The sequence below is a fragment of the Cricetulus griseus genome, chromosome 9 (assembly GCF_003668045.3).
Source record: "Cricetulus griseus strain 17A/GY chromosome 9, alternate assembly CriGri-PICRH-1.0, whole genome shotgun sequence".
Classification (NCBI taxonomy): Eukaryota; Metazoa; Chordata; class Mammalia; order Rodentia; family Cricetidae; genus Cricetulus; species Cricetulus griseus.
The window spans coordinates 27,468,305-27,489,264 of NC_048602.1; the positions used below are offsets into that span (position 1 = coordinate 27,468,305).

A 20,960-nucleotide genomic window follows, 5' to 3' on the forward strand; every position below is an offset into this window, starting at 1 on the left:
GGGATGACAGGCCTGTGCCACCAGGGCTGACTGCTGGGTGCTGTTTGCAGGGTGAGGAAAGAAGGGAACTTGGGGTCCTTTGAGAAGTCTAACAGCCTTCCTGGCCCAGCCTGGGACCTGTGGGATCTTGCCTTTCAGACTGTCTTTGGGAGACACACCCACAGGTCGGGCTTACCAAATTTGGCCCCACCCTGTGTCCTTGGCTCCCCTAGACCACAAGGCAAAGGAGGAAGGGATTCTTCCGTTGCTTCAGGGGGACAAGGTTCCCCCAATAGAGCTTCCCAAGACAGAAAGTTTCCACAAGTATTGATAAGTTGGTAGTAGGCGGAGTCTTGGGGAGGAGCGAGATGGTTGGGCCACTTTCAGCTGTGATCTCCTCAGGGGACTGGTGAGGTGGTAGATGAGACCAGAGGAGGGGGGGAAGCCACACAAAACAAGGTCACAGAACTGTGTCCTCAAATGCCCCCTTCCCACAGGCGAGAGAGAGGAGAGAGAGAGAGAGAGAGAGAGAGAGAGAGAGAGAGAGAGAGTGAGAGAGAGAGAGAGAGAGAGATTGCTCTGTTTGAATGTACTTGTTATTTTTATATGGGTTTGAGGAATTAAGTTTTTGTTGGTTTTGGTGGTGGTGATTTTGCTTTTTAAACTTTTGTTACATTTTATCTCTTAGGGGAGGGTGCCTCTGCCCATGTCTTGGCACCGATGTGGAGGTCAAAGGGCAGCTCGTAGGAGCCAGTTCTCTCCTTTCGCTGTGTGGGGCCAATGGCAGCGCTGAGGTCATGGGGGATGGTGGCTAGTGCCTCTAACCAAGAAGCCAGCTCACTGGCCCTGTTTCTGGGTTTTGAGATTTGATTGTTTTTTTGTTTGTTTTGTTGTTGTTGTTGAAACAGAAACTTTCAGTGTGGCTCAGGCTGGCTTCGAACTAGCAGCAATCCTCCTGCTTCAGCCCCCCTCGTGTTGAAATTACAGGTGTGTACTCCTACATCAGGCTGCTCCGGCATCCTCTGGCAGTGGTCCTGTGCGTCATTTATCTCACCGGATTTGGTGGGGCGGGGCCAGAGGGCTGGATAGAAGGGACAGTAAACTTGTCACCATAATTGGCCCCGCTGTACCTGTAGTTCTAGCTCCTTTGGAAACTGAGGCAGGAAGACTGCCTTACATTCAAGGCCGGCCTGGGCTGTGTAGCAAGCTCCTGTCTCAAAAAGAAAACGGGCCAGGCATGGCAGCGCAAATCTTTTGTCTTTAATCCCAGACCTCCAGAGGCAGAGGCAGGTGGATTTCTGTGAGTTGCAAGCTTGTCTGGTCCACACAGCCTGGCTACATAGTGAGACCCCATCTAAAGAAGAGACGTGGATGGAGGCAGATCAAGGGCAACCTGCAGTACCCAGTGGGTTCCAGGAGGCTTTATTTCAAAAACAAAACTTGAAAGAAAAATCTCCTTCTAATATAACATCTGTTTGTGTCAACTCTTCAGCCAGAAGCTGAACCTCGAAGCTGTTCTGTTTGAGGCTGGGACCGCAGTGTCCTGGGCAATGCTCGCATACGGTGGGTGCTCCGATGTGTCATGTGGAGAATGACCAATGTACCCCTCTACCCCCTGCACCTTACTGCTCAGCCTGAAGCGGCCCGGGTGCGCCAGCTCTAACCTCAGAAGAGTCAGAGGGAGTGGAGGTCATGACCGCCCCCAGCTCAGGTCACAGGGCGGCCTCAGTCCTGGGCACAGCAATCGAACAAGCAAAGGCAGCTTTTGTTTAGACTCAAAGGGCTTCCACAGGGGCTGGGGTCGCTCCGCTGGTGGAATGCTTGGCCAGTGTAAAAGCCACCTTATAATCCCAGCACTCAGGAGACAAAGTCAAGGTCATGCCTCAGCTACATAGTGAGTTCAAGGCCACCCTGGGCTACATAGACAGCATCTCAAAAAAAAAAAAAAAAAAAAGAGTTTCATATTAGAGGAATGCCAGGGAGGGAGGAGGGAGCAGGGAGGACAGCAGACAGAGAGGGGGTTCATGTGATACCTTGAGGACTAGAAACCATGACAAGGGTTAGGGACAAAAGGTAACTCTGCCCAGAAACCTGGACCTCCCTGGAGACTCCCAGCTGGCGTCACACCTGGTGTCAACTTCCAGAAGCAGGACACAGTGCAGGGGGGTGGGGGGAGACACAACTCTGAGGAGGGCAAGCAGGGGTCATCCAGGGAGGGCTTGGGGGAGATGGAGACATACAAGAGTTGGGAAGCTCCGATGCCATCTGTAGAGTGCAAGGAAGAGACAAAAACCAGGGCGGAGGGTTCAAGGAAGAAAGGAAAGGGGGGGGCAGGACAGGACCATGACAGACGGGGGAAAGCTCGTGGGGGGAGGGGGAGGGGGACGGGGCAGAACGATGGCAGCCGGGGGTCGGGGAGTGTTCCATGAGGCTGGTTCAATGGGCACACCGAGTCTCACGGGCCATCGCCTTGAGGGTTCCGTATTCTGCAGAGGACACTGGGGAGCCATGGCAGCCTCTGTGCTGACCCAGGTCCTCCTTCCAAGTCTCAGGGGACAGTAGCATCTTCCCAGACAAGAGCAACGACAGGGGCTAGTCTGGGAAGATACAAAGGTCAATTTAGGACAAGGTGGGTGACAGGCGCCTGGGACACTGGGGGACCATTCTGAATAACAATTGGGGTTCAGTCCCAGTACGGTGGTGACAGGGTGGAAGCAGGGCCAGACAGAGAGAGCAGGGTGAGATAAGGTCACAGCTGAAGGGGGGCAAGAAACCTGCCCTCCTCCCCAGGCCTCCTCCCTCTCTATACAGCCCCGCCTTGTTGAGGGCAACCCAGGACAGCAGGATACTCAGGAGAGAACCAGGACAGGAGAGATGCAGGTATGGCCCCGTGCCCAGAAGCAGGCTGCAGGGCCTCAGAGGAGCTGGCACCCACAGCCGTCAAGGTGACATGTTGTAACACGCTTGAAACATGCTGCCCAAACCTCCACGGTTTCTGCTTTGGACCTCGTCTCTCCACCTCCATGCAAGGTGCAGCCCATCTTTTTGGATTTGCTTTCCCAGTGAGGTGAGGGGGTTTTGTTTTTGTTTTTGTAGCTAGGGTCTCACTATGTACCTTAGGCTGGCCTGGATCATTCACAGTGATCCTCCTGCATCAGACAACCCAGAGCAGAGGTGACTGGAGTCCACCATCCAACTCTAAGCATTTCTGTTGTTCTGAGACAGGCTGGCCCCGAACTCACTAGGCAGCTGAGGATGACCTCACACTTTCGACCCTCCTGCCTCCTGCCTCCTGAGTGCTGGGATGGCAGGCGTGTTCCGCCACACCTGGGTTATTCAGTGCCGGGGATCGAACCCAAGGCTTCATGCTGGCACTCTACCAACCGAGCCACATTCCCCGACTCGTTCTACATTTGCCTCGTGGACCCTCACCAAGGGCGGAGATTTATCTGAGCATTTGGCAAACAGTAGGCACTCATTCAGGATTTGTGGAAGAAAGGAACTCAAGTCTTTTTTTAATGTCTTTTTTTTTTTTTTTTTTTTTTTTTTGGTTTTTCGAGACAGGGTTTCTCTCTGTAGCTTTGGAGCCTATCCTGGCACTCGCTCTGGAGACCAGGCTGGCCTCAAACTCACAGAGATCCGCCTGCCTCTGCCTCCCGAGTGTTGGTATTAAAGGTGTGCAATGCCACCAACGCCCGGCTGATGTCTTTTTTTTAAGATTTATTTTATTATGTATACAGTGTTCTGCCTGCGTGTATGCCTGCAGGCCAGAAGAGGGCACCAGATCTCATTATAGATGGCTGTGAGCCACCGTGTGGTTTCTGGGAATTGAACTCTGGACCTCTGGAAGAGCAGCCAGTGCTCTTAACCTCTGAGTCTCCAGCCCCCAGGAACTTATGTCTTACAGGACACTTACTGTATGTCAGTCATTTGCATGCTTCTGTTACAGCCCCCTCGTTATTTGGAGGGGACACTGGCTCCAAGAGCCCCTAGAGACACTAAAATTTACAGTTGCTGGAGGCATTCCTATAAATGGCAGAGAGTTTAAAACATCCTCCACCCACTGTGCCTCCAGTCACTTCTAGATTGTTATGAAAATTATATACAAATGAATATGCTGGAGGGATGGGTCACTGGTTAGGAGCACTGGCTGCTCTTCCAAAGGACCCAGGTTCAATTCCCAGCACCCACATAGCAACTGACATGTCTGTAACTCCTGTCCTGGGGGATCTGCTGCCCTCTTCTGGCTTCCATGGGCACTGCACAGACATGCATGCAGACAAAAGAGCTATGCACACACACAGTTTTGTTTTGGTTTTTGGTTTTTTGAGACTGGGTTTCTCTGTATTGCTTTGGAGGGTGTCCTGGAACTCACTCCGTGGACCAGGCTGGCCTCGATGACTCAGTGGTAAGGACACTTGCCACCTAGCCTGAGGATGGCCTGAGTTCCGTTCCTGGAGCCCACAGGATGAAAGGAGAAAACTGACTCCTCCAATAAGTGATCCTCTGGCCTCACAAGCTGGCTGTGGCAGGAGCATCTCATGACCTACCCTCAACAATAAATAAATAAAATATGAAAAAGACAAAAAAAACTGGGTATAGTGGTGCAGAACTTTAATCCCATCACTCAGGAGGCAGAGGCAGTCAGATTTCCATGAATTCCAAGCCAGCCTGGTCTACAGAGTGAGTTCCAGGACAGCCAAGGCTACACAGAGAAACCCTGTCATGAAATATCAATAACAACAACAACAAAAAGACGAGAAAATAAAATCTGAGTCAGATATGGTTGTTCACATCTGTAACCCCAGCCCTCAGGAGTCTAAAGCAGGAGGCTCATGAGTTCAAGGCTTGTCTGAGCTACTGAATGAGTTACGGACCGTCCTGAACTGTACTGTGAGACCTGTGCCGTAAGAGAAAGAGGGGCCCAGCTGTTAAGTGGGTGGGCTGTTCTTTCAGACCACCCGAGTTCACTTCCCAGCACCCACCCTGGGAGGTTACAACTCATAACTCCAGGGGCTCCAACACCCCTGGCCTTCACAGACACCTGCATTTATGTGCAGAGAGACTCACACAGACAAACACAACACATACATGTAATTAAGAAATAAAGCCAGGCATGGTGGCTCTCCTCTTTAATCCTGGCACCCAGGAGGCAGAGGCAGGTGGCTCTCTGTGACTTCGAGGTCACCCTGGTCTACAGAGCAAGTTCCAGGACAGTTAGGGCTATGCAGAGAAACCCTGTCTAGAAAGAACCAAAAGGGGGTGGGGGATACCAGCAAGGTGGCTCCGTGGTGGGTAAACCCACTTGCTGCCAAGTCTGACAAGCTGAGTTTGATCCCCGGAAGACAGGTGATAGAAACAGAGGAGACCTCACAAAGTTGTCCCCTGGTGTCCACATAAGTGTGATACCACAAGCCACCCACTCACAGAATAACAGTAAAAACAAAGAGGGGAAGGGAGGAGACACAAAGGAAGAGGAGAGAAAAAGAAAAGGAAAAAGAGCAGGGGGAGCGCAGAGCTTGGCTCCACCCCACACACCCCATAAATCAGGTATGGTAGCAAACTCCTATCGTGCCAACACTCACAATGTAGCTGTGGGAAGATCAGGTGTTCAAGGCCACCCTTGACTACATAATAAATTCAAATCTAGCCTGGGCTACACGGAACCCTGTTTCAAAAAAAAGTCCTTTTTTTCCCCCATTTGATTTTTTTGAGACAGGGTCTCGTTGTGGCCTGGGCTACCCTCTTAATCACTACATAGCTGAGGATAGCTTTGAACTTTGGATTTTCTCCTGGCTCTACCTTCCAGGCAAATGAGAGTCTTAAGGACACCCAATGCACAGAGTTGTTGTGCCATCCACTGAGGTGACGCTGGTCACTTTCTAAAGCCACCGAGGCTGGAGGAGCAGAAGGCTCTGTCCTGGGCCCCTCCGTGACCCTGGACTGTGCAGCAGTGAAGCCATAGCCATGGTGGTCAAAAGGTGCCCCAGAATCTTCTTGTGTCCCTCCTCCCTCCCCGGTGACCTGGTTCTCCTCTTGGGTACCAAATCTGGGCCTTTGGCACAAAGTGGATTAGGCAGCTGCCCCAGGAGGCCTGGCCAGGTCATGGCCTCTGGCCGGTGCTCGCCACACCCATCCCCATGCCCAAACAGGGCCCCAGATCATCTGTGACTCGATCCCTCCAAATTCCGGTGATCTGCCCCGGTTCCAAATTGCCGAACGATCCCAGGACCAGTGGCAGACCGAGCCAAGCTTCTACCAGGAAGGGTCTGTGAGACAGGAACGCCATCACCACCAACCATCTCGGACATCCACCTGGGGTGAAGGATGGCATTGGCCTGGTGCAGCTGGCTCTTCCTCAGTGGTGAGCAAGAAGGGTCCCCCTCAGCCCACTCCCTGCACCTCCAAGGGCCTAAAGACAGACAGAGGAACTCCTGCCCAGGGGAGGGTAGGTGTGAGCCCTAGTCCAGCACACACTGTGTAGGCAGAGCAACTTTGCTTCACTCTGGGGCAGTTTGCTCTTGAGAGGGAGGCCTGTAGGGCAGGCTGGAGACTGCCAGTGAGAGATGGCGGCAGTGGGGCTCCAGGTCCCACAGCCAGAGCAAAGCAAGCTGACTAGTGGCAGGGTTTCCAGACTCTCATCGTTTGGGTTTTTAAGGTTAAGGTGTTTTTGAGGTAAGGTCTCCTATAGCCCAGGTTGGCCTCAAACTTACTTTGTAGTTGAAGATGACCTTGAACTTCTGATCTGCCTGCTTCCACCTCCCTAGTGTTGTGATTACAGGTATGTGCCATCAGGCTAAGTTTATGTGTTGGGGATTGACCCCAGGACTTCAAGCTGGCTAAGCAAACCCTCTACAAACTGAGCTAGAGCCCCAGCAACTTGACATTGTCTTTCGTTTTTGAGACAGGGTCTCCCTGTTGCCCTAAACTTGCTATGTAGACCAGGCTGGCCTTGAACTCACAGAGACCCGCCTGCCTCTGCCTCCCGAGTGCTGAGATGAAAGGTGTGTGTCACCAGGCCCTGCACTAGTGAGGTTTTTGTTGTTGTTGAGACAGGGCCTGACTATATAGCCCAGGCTGGCCTCAAACTTGAGACAGTCCTCATGCCTCAGCTTCCTGAGTGTGACCACCGTGCCTGGTTTTTGCTGCTCCCCTCTCAGCCTCAGTTTGCTTAGCTGTGAATGGGCCTAGCTGACAGGATCACTCTAAGGTCCTTTAAAGGCAGGGCTGATTTACATCTATTGCTTACCTACTTTGAATCCTTTTCACTTGCCAGCACCACCATCCCCCCGCCCCCAGGGATGCTCACTTGTGGCTGGACTTCCTAGAGAGGAAAACCAGGCCTCGAAGAGGTGACTTGCTAGCCAGGGTCTCACAACACAACGTGGCGGAGCTTTGCCCCAAGCCCAGAACCATCCACTTTCTTCCAACGAGGAAGGGACTGGAAACCAAGCCAGGCCAGGCCTCCAAGTGTGGGTTTTGTGAGAAACTCCAGAGCCACCTTGCCAGCCAAGCACAGATGAGAAGGAAGGAGCAGGGCCCAGCCCTACTGGTTGGGGCTTGTCTGTTTGTGGAGAAGGGGTGGTGGAGGCTGGGGTGTGGTCCAGAGGGTAGAGGGCTTGCCTAACTCTAGTCAGGCGCTAGGTTTGATCCCCAGCCCAGCATAAACTGGGTGTGGTACCTGTCCAGAGTCCCAGCACTCAGGAGGTGAAGGCAGGGAGATGAGGAGTTCAAGGCCATCCCCTGCTGTATGTCAAGTTGAGGCCTGATGGAAAGGAAAGGAAGGAGAAAGGGATGGAGAGGACTCTACATATCCCTGCTCTCTATGTGGCGGCCCTGGTACATGCAGAGGGAGTGTCCCCAGATTGGGTGAAAGACTTGGGCAAGTCCTGATGTTAGCCCCAGGGGACAGACTCAGCTGGCTACATGAGCCGAGGGGCCTGTTTGAGTCTCAGCCTGGTGCCTCTCACAGGAAGCCTCCTGCATCCCTTTTCGCTCTGCAGAGCCACTGGTGCAGGCAGACTCCATGAATGCTCAGGTGTTAGAGCCTGGTTTGCTGGTACATGCCTGCAACCCCAGCACTTAGGAGACTGAGGCCGGAAGATCAAGACTTCCAGACATGCCTTCTCCATCACATAGGAAAGTTCAGACTCCACTCCCTGCTCAAAATTAGGTGGCTGAGATGTTGAGGGCAAGAGAGCTACAGGTTGGAGCCGGGAGTCAGTAGCAGGGTATTTGCCTAGAATCCCCCAGTGAGGGGCTGGGGGTGCGGCTCAGTGGTAGAGCCCCTGCCTAGAATCCCCCAGTGAGGGGCTGGGGGCGTGGCTCAGTGGTAGAGCCCCTGCCTAGAATCCCCCAGTGAGGGGCATAGAGGAGGTCCAGGGTTTTATCCCAGGGGGAAGTGTGACTATAGGAGGCACAAATCTTATTTGTGTCTGATCTTGTAGACACTGGGGGTGTCACCTCTGAGCCTGTCAACTCCAGTCAAATGAGGTGACAAGCCACTCCTACCCTGTCTCTTCTTTCTCAGTCTGGATGCTGGGCACTGCAGCTGAGATCTCCATCACCCCTGAGCCTGCCCAACCTGCAGAGGGGGACAATATCACACTGGTGGTCCATGGGCTTTCCGGGGAACTGCTTGCCTACAATTGGTATGCAGGGCCTACGCTCAGCCTGACCTTCCTGGTGGCCAGTTACATTGTCAGCACTGGTGATGAGACCCCCGGACCGGCTCACACAGGGCGGGAAGCTGTGCGCCCCGATGGCAGCCTTGCTATCCATGGTGCCCTGCCTGGGCACACAGGCACCTATATCATCCAGACCCTTAACAGGCAGTTTCAGACCGAGGTGGGCTACGGACACATGCAGGTCTATGGTGAGCCACCCCTTGCAACACATCTGGGACTTTCCACCCTTTTCCTCACCCCTCCTTTGAAGACAGAAGCAAAAAAAAAATTATTCTTTAAAATTGCATTTAGTGTGTGTGTGTGTGTGTGTGTGTGTGTGTGTAGGTCAGAGGACAACCTTGGAGAGTCAGTTCTTTCCTTCCACCATGTGGAACCCAGGGATCAAACTCAGGTCGCCAGCTTTGGTGGCAAGCGCTTTTACCCACCGAGCCATCTTGCCAGCCCCCTTCAAACAGGGTGTGAGGGGGACGCCTAAAATAACGCTAAAAATGCTCACCTTCTCCATTCTGGCTTCCAGGATGATATCTGTCTTCTTTGTCACTGTAGCTGGGGGTACAGAAACACAGCTTGGGGGTGCTTCTTGCCCCGGGGACAGGAGGTGGCCCTCCCCTCCCCCCTCTGTCTCTCGCTCCCCCCCCATAGAGATCCTGACCCCTCCCACGGTGATGGCCAACGACACCGCACTGGTGGAGCGCAGGGACACCCTTCGTCTGGCGTGCAGCAGCCCCAGCCCCGCTGAGGTCCGCTGGTTCTTCAACGGTGACGCTCTACCTGTTCCTGTGCGCTTGGGCCTGTCCCCGGATGGCAGGACGCTGACCCGGCATGGCATCCGCAGGGAGGAGGCGGGCGCCTACCAGTGCGAGGTGTGGAACCCAGTCAGCGTCAGCCGCAGTGAGCCCCTGAACCTGACCGTATACTGTGAGTCCGGTATCCATATCTCACAGATGGGGTGGAGGGGTGGGGGGAAACTGAGGCTGAGAGAAGAACCCCACAGTCACCCAGCAAGCAGGCTGAGGAAGGAGCAAGGGTCCCTCTTAAAATATACTTTCTGGCCCCTTCATAAGTACAGATTGAGGCTGATAATGTCAGGTCGGGGTAGGCAAGTGAAGGAATGAATATACGCCTACTGTATCAAGGTCTCCAGAAGGGGAGGGAAAGTCACCATCTCAGTTAGGTAACAAGATTTGTGTCCTAAAAAAAATAAAAATAAAAAAGCGTGGCCAGGGAATCAGGAATACAGCTGAGCTAGCTGGCAGGATGCTTGTGTGGAGTGCACCAGGCCCTGGGTTCCAGCTGGAGAACTGTAAACTACTCACGTTAGTGTAGATCTATGATCCTAGCCCTTGGGGAAGTGGAGGCCGGATCCTGAGTTCCGGTCCTTACCTGCTGCATGTTGAGTGTACTTGAGGCCTTGTCAGAAGAGGAAAAAGAAAAAGCTCCCTACATAAAATGATAACACGGCCCCAGGGATGTTTGGATTCAAAAGGGTAGGGGATGACATCACCAGGACTCAGGGCTCAGAGGGGACATCACAAAAGCTCATCACAGAAGCACGTAGTAGTCCCTGGGGCAGCAGCAGGGTGGCATGGAATCCTGAGAAAACGAACCACTGAGGTGCTTGGTGGTGGTGAAACAGCGCTTCAGTCCAGGAGGCAGAGGCAGGAGATAGCTATGAGTTCAAGACCAGCTACATAATGAGACTCTGGCTTTAAAAACAAACAAACAGGGCTGGAGAGATGGCTCAGCGGTTAAGAGCACTGACTGTTCTTCCAGAGGTCCTGAGTTCAATTCCCGGCAACTACCTGGTGGCTCACAGCCATCTGTAATGAGATCTGGTGCCCTCTGCTGGCGCACAGGCATACATGCAGGCAGAAGACTGTATACATGATAAATAAATAAAATCTTAAACAACAACAAAAAAGAATTATTAGATTAAAAAAATTGAAAAAACAAACAAACAAAAAACAGGCTGGAGTCCTGGAGGTCTACAACCAGAGGAATCTAGATGCCAGAAACTTTAGAAGCAGAGTCGAGGCTCCAGAGTCTAGCTGGCAAAGCCTAGAAACACCACCCTCTGAAACGGAATCCTAGAACCAAGTTATAAACCTGGTTCTCAACTTGTGGGTCGAGACCCTATTGGGTCAAACGACCCTTCTACAGGAGCCACCTAAGAGCATCAGAAAGCACAGTTATTTACATTATCATTTATAACAGTAGCAAAATTACAGTTACAAAGTAGCAATGAAAGTAATCTTAGGTTGGGGTCACCACAACATGGGAACTTTTTTGTTTTTGTTTTTGTTTTTTTGTTTGTTTGTTTGTTTTGGTTTTTCGAGACAGGGTTTTTCTCTGTGGCTTTGGAGGCTGTCCTGGAACTAGCTCTTGTAGACCAGGCTGGTCTCGAACTCACTGAGATCCGCCTGCCTCTGCCTCCCGAGTGCAGGGATTAAAGGCTTGCGCTACCAACGCCCGACGGGAACTGTATTAAAGATCTCAGCATTAGGAAGGCTGAGAACCACTGCTCTTAGATACAGGGATTTCTAGGGTCTGAGAATTCTAAAACATAGATTTTTTGTTTTGTTTTGTTTTGCTTTGCTTTCTTTCTTTTTCTTTCTTTTTTTTTTTTTTCTTGTTTTTCAAGACAGGGTTTCTCTGCATAACTGGCTCTGTAGACCAGGCTGGTCTTGAACTCACAGAGATCCGCCTGCCTCTACCTCCCTCCACTGGGACTAAAGGCGAGTGTCACCTCCACCCAATTCCACACATTCCTTTTTAACAGATGAAAATAAAAACAAAAACAAAAAAACACGGAGTTCTGAGCCTTAGAGAGTGTCAAGATTACAGAGTGTTAGTGACCGAGACGCGACTGATCAAGAAAGGCTCAAGTTCTTTCTCCCCTGTGTTCAGCCCCACCAGCCACAGGGACCCAACCCTGCTAGACAAGAAGTCCTTGGGTGCGTGCCTCATGCCAGCACCCCTGACCTCCTGTGTCTCTCCCTCCTGCCCTATAGACGGCCCTGAACGTGTGGCTATCCTTCAAGATTCCACCACCCGAACGGGCTGCACCATTAAAGTGGATTTCAACACATCCCTCACCCTGTGGTGTGTGTCCTGGTCCTGCCCTGAGCCAGAGTACGTGTGGGCCTTCAACGGGAAGGCCTTGCCGAACGGCCAGGATCACCTGAACATCACCAGCATGGCTGCGGCCCACGAGGGCACGTACACATGTATTGCTAAGAACTCCAAGACTCTGCTGTCTGGCTCTGCCTCCGTGGTGGTCAAGCTGTCCGGTGAGTAGGCCCTAGCCTGAGGACCACCTGCTCTCTACAGAGGCCCACGCAGCTGACTGGCCACCGTTTCCCCAGGGCATAAGTGGATCCCCAGCACATTCATTGGCCACTTGTGACAAGGTGGCAGGCATATCGGATTGCCCCCCTCTTGTCTAGGTGCAAAAAGAGACAGGCAAATCCTGTCACCTAGAAAGTCTTTGGTGGCTCATATCCTCTACCTTGAGGTTAGACTGAGTGACAAGTGAGCCCCGTGTCCCCTTCTTTCGGGGTGGCAGAGTGGGACACCAGGGTCCATGTCCTTCCAAGTAATCATCTCAGTTGGTAGAAATGGTACCAGTGCTGCTAAGAGCCCTGCCCAACCCAAGACACACAGACCTGAGCCGTGCACTCTCCCACACACCACAGCTGGAAAACCACAGGCAGCCATGGGCTAATGGAGAAATCCAGGTGGCTTTGAACATCTATAATCATAGTGTTTTCGAGGTGAAGGCTGGAGGATCAAGAGTTTGAGGCCATCACTGGCTACACAGACAGTTCAAAGTCAGCCTGGGCTATGTGAGACTTTGTCTTAAAAAAAAAAAAGGCATTATTAATTCTACCTGGGTTTTTTCTCAAGTGGCCATTGTCCCTTGGGGACAGTGGGACTCGTCCTTCCCCTCCTCCCTCCCTTCTTCCTCCACTAACAGGCTAGGTCTCATGCAAAGGGTGGGGATGGACCCCTCTTTCACGCAGAGCAAAGATGGCAGCTCCAAAGGTAAGTGTGGTAAGTGTGTCTCCCATTTTACCCATGAGGGTCCTTGGCTGGAGACAGGGTGGACCAGATGACCTCGGGGCCAACGTGGGGGGTGTCCAAGGTCTGCAGGTATGTGCCAGGTGTACCTAATGTAACACCCCCAAAACTGTCTCCTCCCAGGCTGCCAGAGATCCTGTGGCAGGTGCTGGGAGAGAGAGAGAGAGCAGAGACACAACACTGTCACTCCACCCAGGAAACAAACTGATCTGATGGAGGAGGCACAGTCTTTCTCTGATCTCAGAGGGATCAGGGAAGCTGCCAACCAAAGAGAAGAGGCAATGCCTCACTTTCCCTGGGCTCTCAGGCACTGATGGAGGAGACATAAAACCCTCTAGTCAAAGGGAGGAGGCATAGCCTGGTCATTGGAAGACATGGCACTACTTTACTTTAAAATTCCTAGTCTGATGGGGGAGACACAGGTCGTCCCACTTTGGGAATAATGCAAATCTGATGGGGGAGTATGACCCCCCACTTTCAATGGAAATTTTCTGATACAATTGAGATGATCGTTCCCAACTCTAGAGGTCTCTAACTTGATTAGATAGATGTTCTACTCCGATAACCCACAATTTCTCGGTCTGATGGAGGAGACGGAGGCTCCCGCCTTGGAAGGAATCTTAAACCAATGGAATAGGCTTCCCAGCTTCTAGGGTCCTGAACTTGATTTAAAAAAAAAAAATCTAGAATTTCCCAATCTGATGGAGGAGACACAATCCACACCTTGTGAGAATTTTTAATGCAATACAGGATATGCACAGCTTCTTCCCTCTAGGGTCTTCCAGTCTGATGGAGGAGTTGCCACCCCCATATTCTTGGGTCTGCTGCTCTCACAGAAAAGACACACTGTGGGAACAGAAATCCAATGGGGGAGACATAGCCACATTTTCTGGGTTTCCCAACCTGACAGGGGAGGCATGGTCCCTAGAGTTTGGAAGTTTCCACCATGACAGAGGAGACATGGCCAGACTCTCTGGGGTCTCCCAGTTTATAGGAGGGACAACCTGCTCCATCGCCCAAGGCTGAAATCTAGAGAGGGGAGAAGTACCCCTGGCAAACACCGCTGAGAAAGAAAGTCTATATGCTCACCCAAGAAGTCGCCTCCATCCAGCACCTCAGAGGGAGCACTGTCCCCAAAGGAGCTGGCCAAGGGAGGAGGAGGGCTCCACTCCACACCCAGGGCAGGCCTGGCTGACAGTGGTGGTGGCTCTCTCTCCAGCCGCAGCTGTGGCCATGATGATTGTGCCTGTACCGACTAAACCAATGGAGGGCCAGGACGTGACCCTGACCGTCCAGGGTTACCCCAAGGACCTGCTAGTCTACGCCTGGTACCGTGGACCCGCCTCAGAGCCCAACCGACTGCTCAGCCAGCTGCCGTCGGGGAACTGGATCGCCGGCCCAGCACACACTGGCCGGGAGGTGGGCTTCGCCAATTGCTCACTGATGGTGCAAAAGCTGAATCTCACAGACGCTGGACGCTACACACTCAAGACTGTCACACTCCAGGGCAAGACTGACACGCTGGAGGTGGAGCTACAGGTGGCCCGTGAGTGAGCTGCTTGGGGGGGGGGGGGGACACAGTCCCAAAGGTGGCCTTCTCCTCCCTCACAAGCCTGAGGGATATAGGCATGTGCCTCTCCCATCTGACCTGAGTGTCCCCATGTGTCACTTGTCTCTCAAACAGTGACATACACCAAGGGTAGAGAGGCCTCCATCAGACAGAGGCCTCCTTGCTCATATAAGGTATATGCCAGATGGAAGGCTGTAAACAGGGGTGTCGTGTGAGGGTGGGGTTCTTTTCTCCTCAGGTGAGTGGATACTAAACCTCGGGGATCCAGCCTCTTCCAACACACTGGGGAGTTGGGGTGAATGCAGGTATTTTCCACCCCCATGAGATAGGACATGAGGGCAAGAAGGTTCCACCTTCTGACAGGAGAGACCCCCCCAACCTGAAATGCATGACTTGCACTAGGTTCCAGGCTGCTAGGTATGTCTCCACCATCAGACAGGATTCTCTGTTGGGAAAGGCTGCTCCCACACCAGGCTGGGGGCTCCCACAGTAGAGAACCATGCCTCTTTCTTTAGACTCAGAGCTGTCTCCTCCATCAGACTAGGAGCTCCCAGAGTCAGGAACCATGCCTCCTCCATCAGACTGGGACCTCCCAGAGTCAGGAACCATGTCTCCTCCATCAGACTGGGAGCTCCCAGAGTCAGGAACCATGCCTCCTCCATCAGACTGGGAGCTCCCAGAGTCAGGAACCAAGTCTCCTCCATCAGACTGGGAGCTCCCAGAGTCAGGAACCATGTCTCCTCCATCAGACTGGGAGCTCCCAGAGTCAGGAACAGTGCCTCCTCCATCAGACTGGGAGCTCCCAGAGTCAGGAACCATGTCTCCTCCATCAGACTGGGACCTCCCAGAGTCAGGAACCAAGTCTCCTCCATCAGACTGGGAGCTCCCAGAGTCAGGAACCATGCCTCCTCCATCAGACTGGGAGCTCCCAGAGTCAGGAACAGTGCCTCCTCCATCAGACTGGGAGCTCCCAGAGTCAGGAACCATGTCTCCTCCATCAGACTGGGACCTCCCAGAGTCAGGAACCAAGACTCCTCCATCAGACTGGGAGCTCCCAGAGTCAGGAACCATGTCTCCTCCATCAGACTGGGAGCTCCCAGAGTCAGGAACCATGCCTCCTCCATCAGAGAGCTCCCAGAGTCAGGAACCAAGTCTCCTCCATCAGACTGGGAGCTCCCAGAGTCAGGAACCATGCCTCCTCCATCAGACTGGGAGCTCCCAGAGTCAGGAACAGTGCCTCCTCCATCAGACTGGGAGCTCCCAGAGTCAGGAACCATGTCTCCTCCATCAGACTGGGAGCTCCCAGAGTCAGGAACCAAGACTCCTCCATCAGACTGGGAGCTCCCAGAAGCAAAGGCCATATTTCCTCCATCAGAACCAGGGACCTTTTTTTTTTTCCTCCATCAGATTGGGAACTCCCAGAAGCAGGGCCACGTCTCCTCCATCAGAGACAGGGACCCCGTGTCTTCCATCAGACTAGGAGTTGCCAGTCAGGAACCATGCTCTCACAAACAAAGGCCATGTCTCCTCCATCAGACTAGGAATTCCCACACATCTTCAAGGCCGTATTACTAGGGCAGGTGCGCTGGGCAGGTGCTCCCATCAGATGGAGATCAACAGTCTGTAGTCTTGCCTGTCACATCAGACTAGACACTCAGACACCCAGGTCCTGAGCCAGGACCACCGGCTGGCTGGGTTCGCGCAGGCGCACTCCCGAGCCCGGGAATTCCTTTGCAGCTTCCTTTGTCACAGTCCAGCTGGAGGACCAGTCTACCTTCCTGCACCACCAGACCCCAGACCGTGGCACAGGCTGAGCGGGGCGGGTGGGGGCCGCGGGCGGCGCGGTGGGCGGGGCCGCGGGCGGGTCCTCCTGCTGACTGACAACCTCCTTGTCCCCGCCCCGGTCCTCCCTCGCAGCCCTGGAGTAGTCTCCACCGCAGCAGCAGCAGCAGCAGCAGCAGCCGCAGCGCAGGCCGCTGAGACCCGGAGAGGAACACGCAGCATCTCCCCGCATCCATCCGCAAGCCCAGGACCGCTCACCTGCAGCGCGGATGCAGGAGGGCTCACCTGCAGCGCGGATGCAGGAGGGCTCACTCGCAGCGCGGATGCAGGAGGGCTCACCCGCAGCGCGGATGCAGGAGGGCTCACCCGCAGCGCGAATGCAGGACGGCTCACCTGCAGCGCGGATGCAGGAGGGCTCACCCGCAGCGCGGATGCAGGAGGGCTCACCCGCAGCGCGAATGCAGGCCGCGGTCCTGCCACCCTGCCTCCTTGTAGACTTAGCGCCCAGCTGCAGGAGAGCTGCCCAGTCCATAAACCTCCGGATGAACGCACGTGGTTGTCAGCCTCTCCTTCCACCGCCGCCAGCCGGGTCAAGTGCAGCTAGCGCCTCTTGCTAAAGTTCCCACACCAGAGCATGCCCAGGATGGGCGCGTGTGCACCTAGGGGTGATGACCCACGACCCCTGCTCCGATGCAGGGTCTGGCGCTTTGACACGGGTCTGCAGCTCACATGGGGGCGGGGTACAAAGAGTCAGAAAGTGTGGAGTAGGGGAAGACCCTCGTCCCCCGGGTAACCTCCTGCCCTCACCTCTGCTCTAAGGTTAAGACTACTTCCCCTCAGAGGACAGTGTTTCTCAAGGGACTATCCAGCACCTTCTAGACCGCAGCCATTAAATCAAGAATGCAACGATCGTGAGGGTGCCAGCAGAGCTGGAGGCAGGGGGATGAGGAGTTCAAGGCACGGCCAGTCTACACAATGAGGTCCAAGACCAGCCTGGCTTTCACGAGACCATATCTCAAAACATTTAAAAAAGGGCAAGAGAGAGAAAGAGGGTTGACATTTTAGGAGTAGATTATATGGGTATAGAATTACTTATCTCACACATTTTTAAAAAGTCTGTCTTCTTACTTCGTCTTAGGGCTTCTAGTTTCTAAGTCACTTCAAGGGCCCAGATAGCTGTAGGCTTGCTTCCTGGTTGCAAGGGACTCTGGGAAATGCAGTCTTTCCCTTGGGTGCGTTGATGCCTCCAAATGATGTCATCATTGATCAGAAAGAATGATTCCCAGGTGGGAAGCAGGCAGCCTCTGCTATGCTGGGTTGAAAATTCCTCCCCAGCCGCACAAAATGACCTCTTTCACCTACAGCCAAGAGGGTGAGAGGCAAGGCCAATCACCCGGTTCCAGAAAGCCTGGGGATCCAGGGATGCCAGCTGAGGCTGTGTGGACTGGGAACTGGATAAGAGGTGGATGCTTAATTAGGCCAACAGGAGGAAAGGGAGAGGGAGGGAGAGGGAAAAGGAGAGGGAGGGGGAGGGGGAGACCTCTAAAGTTTCTAGGTCAAGCTAGATTCTGTATTCTTGGTACAGGGAGGCTCAGGTGTCCCTATGACCAAGTCTTGCAACCCTTTGGACATCTCTAGACGCCATCTCAAGCCAGTACAGTGTCCTTCATTTACAGTCCATGAAAGAAGCGACAAACACCATGAGATAGGCTTTGTGATGAGGGGAACTTAGCTCTGGGTTTCAAACCTCAAAAAGAATAATAATGAGAATAACATGGTTAGTTTTGTTTTTTTTTCACTGCTGAGGAATGAACCTAAGATCTTGTGAAGACTAGGAAAGCTCTCTACCACTGAGCCACACCCCCAGCCCCTCACTGGGGGGTTCTAGGCAGGGGCTCTACCACTGAGCCACACCCCCAGCCCCTCACTGGGGGATTCTAGGCAGGGGCTCTACCACTGAGCCACACCCCCAGCCCCTCACTGGGGGATTCTAGGCAGGGGCTCCACCACTGAGCCACACCCCCAGCCCCTCACTGGGGGATTCTAGGCAGGGGCTCTACCACTGAGCCACGCCCCCAGCCCCTCACTGGGGGATTCTAAGCAGGGACTCTAACACTGGGAGCTACACCCTCAGCCTTAGACAAATGTGTTTGTTTTCCATCTGCCTGTGGCTAAAGGCAAACACCTTATTCTGGGTTATGAGCATATTGACAATAGTTGTTGGGGGGAGTTTCCTCTTGTACATTTGTAGCTTCTTCAGCCTTAGGAGATAAGCGCTATGATGGTGCCTATTTTACAGATGAAGAAATACAAAGAGCCCATTTCTCCAACAGAGCAGAGTTTCAACGTTTGTTTTCCATTCTATGGTTCTGTGCTGCCTCAGGAGGACCTGGAAACACTGACCTTCGCCCTCTCCCGGCAGCTGTGGGAACTACAAAAGCAGGAGCAAGGTTTACAATACTTCCAACCCTTGGTTTCCTCACTTGTGACAGACAGAATTGACAGCAGCTATACATAAGAGATGTTATAGGAAATGGTGAGGTAAAAGGACAAAAGTAGCCTGGCCAGGTGTCATAAAAGACCCAAAATGCCAGAACTTGGGAGTTAAGGTGGTAGGGTCAAAAGTTTTATGCTATCTTGGTCTACATGGTAAGAACCTGCTTCAAGGAAAACAAATGAAATGGTGGGCTGCTTGGGGGCGTGGCTCAGTGGTAGAGCCCCTGTCTAGAATCCCCCAGTGAGGGGCTGGGGGTGTGGCTCAGTGGTAGAGCCCCTGTCTAGAGTCCCCCAGTGAGGGGCTGGGGGCGTGGCTCTTGCCCAGGATAAGTCCCTGGATTCCATCCCCTGTGTGTGTGTGAGGGGGGAACAACAACAAAAATAATGTGTTTCTTGGGTGCATCTTCCCACGTGCATAGGTCTGCCTCATTTTGTGCAGTACTTAGTAGAGTTGTCATGAAAATCACTCATTCTGCCTTACAAGACAATAGCAAACTAAGCCAGTGAAAGCTCTTAGAACCACGGTATTATTCCCAACAGCTTCTGGGACCTGTGATTTCAATGACGATTCTGACTCCACCCTCCAAGCTCCACTTTAAAAGGGGCTCCGCTTCCCAAAGCTCCTAAATGTTTATTTAAAATGCATACATCGGGGCTGGAGAGATGGCTCAGTGGTTAAGAGCCCTGGCTGCTCATCCAGAAGACCCGGGTTCAATTCCCAGCACCCACATGGCAGCTCACAACCGTACCTCCAAGATCTGACACCCTCACACAGACATACACGCAGGCAAAACACCAGTGCACATAAAATAAAAATAAGCAAATTATTCTTTAAAAATACAGACATCATAGCTAGATGGAATGGGGTGATCTCAACTCTCAAGATGTGAGGCAGGGGGGTTGCTCCGAGTTTGAGGTCAGCCACAGCTACATAGCAAGAACCTGTATCAGAGAAACAGAAAGAGGAGCTGGAGATATACCGTGTTGGTGGGGTGATAGCCTAGCAGACATGAAGCCCTGGGGTCGATCCCCAGAACCGCATGAACCAAGTGAGGTGACACTGGAGGTGGGGACGGAGGGTCAGGGGTTCAAGGTCATCCGCAGCTATGTATCAAGATCCAAGCCAGCCTGAGGGACCCTGTGTTTGGCCGGGCACATTGGCGCACACCTTTAATCCAAGAACCTGGGAGGGAGAGGCAGGTGGATCTCTCTGAGTTCAAGGCCAGCCTGGTCTACTTAGGAGGGTTCCAGGACAGCCAGGGCTACACAGTGAGATCTGTCTAAACCAAGGTGGGGGGGAGCGGGGAGCCGCGGGGAGCGGGGGAGCGGGGGAGCGGCTCAATTGTCTGGATTGCAGCCCAAAGAGGAGTAGGATCACACAGCAGGGGCTCAGGCTGAGACCTCTATCCAGAAAGGTCACTGGTTCCCCACTACCACCGAAGCCACCAAGCCCAGGTGGCCCTTGGGGCCCTCAGATTCCACCAGCCCAGAAGGAGAGATGGAAATCACCTCCAAGACACCTCTACCTCTTTCAGTCCCATCCCCAGATGCCTTTTCTGAAGTAGCTGCCACAGAAGGGCCAGACAAGGAATGACCTCCAGGCTACACACAGAATGGCCCAGATGCCTGTGGAGGCTGACCAAGAAAAGGAAGGAAGCCTGACCCCATTTTTTCTCGATGGACTCTATGCCAATGTGGGGAGAGAATAGGATGAGAAAGACCCTTGAGGTAGGAGGCTGCCACTGTCCACCTTTCAGAACCAAGGCATCTGGTCCATGCGTCCCATTCTGACACACAGTGCCCAGAGAGGGAGTCCTGGCCTCAGGAGGACTGAGCAGCAGCAGCAGCTATCAATCACTGGTGAGAGTTCTCAGTCCCCGCCCCCTCCCCAGCACGTGGGAGGCGGGAGGTAGGGAGGCCTGCTCTTTCCTCTCAGGAGGAGATCAAAGCCCCTAGGGCTATGGGTTCTTCTCTCTCTTCCATTGACAGCCGGAGGCTTCTTTGGGTTTCGGTTGGTTTGGTTTGTGCTCGGGAGGCAGGGTTTTGCTACATAGCCCAGGCTGACCTGGAAGCCAAGGGCCTCCTTCCTCAGTCTCTTGAATGCTGGCAGAACAGGGGCACCCAACCACACCCACCCACACCCAGCCGCACCCAGCTGCAGAATTCTTCCCAAGGCGTAAATGCTCCCCCACTTTACATCCTCCATAACCTCTCATCCCACACCCTCCTCTATGTTCCAGAAACCCAGAGGAGTAAAAATACACACACACACACACACACACACACACACACACACACAAGAATCGTGGTGGGGGGTGAAGCAGGTGGCCAGAAGGCTCATAGGTAAATACACTTGCTGTCAAGCC

General features: G+C 53.3%; 1 protein-coding gene across 1 annotated transcript; it reads left to right on the forward strand.

Moving 5' to 3' along the window:
- Positions 1 to 347: 347 nt before the first annotated feature.
- Ceacam16 (CEA cell adhesion molecule 16, tectorial membrane component) lies at positions 348 to 14,300 on the forward strand. Its single transcript, XM_027430984.1, has 8 exons — positions 348 to 388; positions 1,472 to 1,542; positions 6,132 to 6,427; positions 7,952 to 8,030; positions 8,510 to 8,854; positions 9,309 to 9,584; positions 11,678 to 11,956; positions 13,966 to 14,300. Exons 1-8 carry the CDS (start codon positions 348 to 350, stop codon positions 14,298 to 14,300), a joined length of 1,722 nt encoding a protein of 573 aa, XP_027286785.1.
- Positions 14,301 to 20,960: the final 6,660 nt, after the last annotated feature.

Coding starts and splice junctions, on each gene's coding strand:
- Ceacam16 (XM_027430984.1), top strand. CDS start 348: ATGGTTGGGCCACTTTCAGCTGTGATCTCCTCAGGGGACTG. Junction 1,543..6,131: donor CTGGGCAATGCTCGCATACG/GTGGGTGCTCCG, acceptor ATGCCCAAACAG/GGCCCCAGATCATCTGTGAC. Junction 8,855..9,308: donor CGGACACATGCAGGTCTATG/GTGAGCCACCCC, acceptor CCCCCCCCATAG/AGATCCTGACCCCTCCCACG.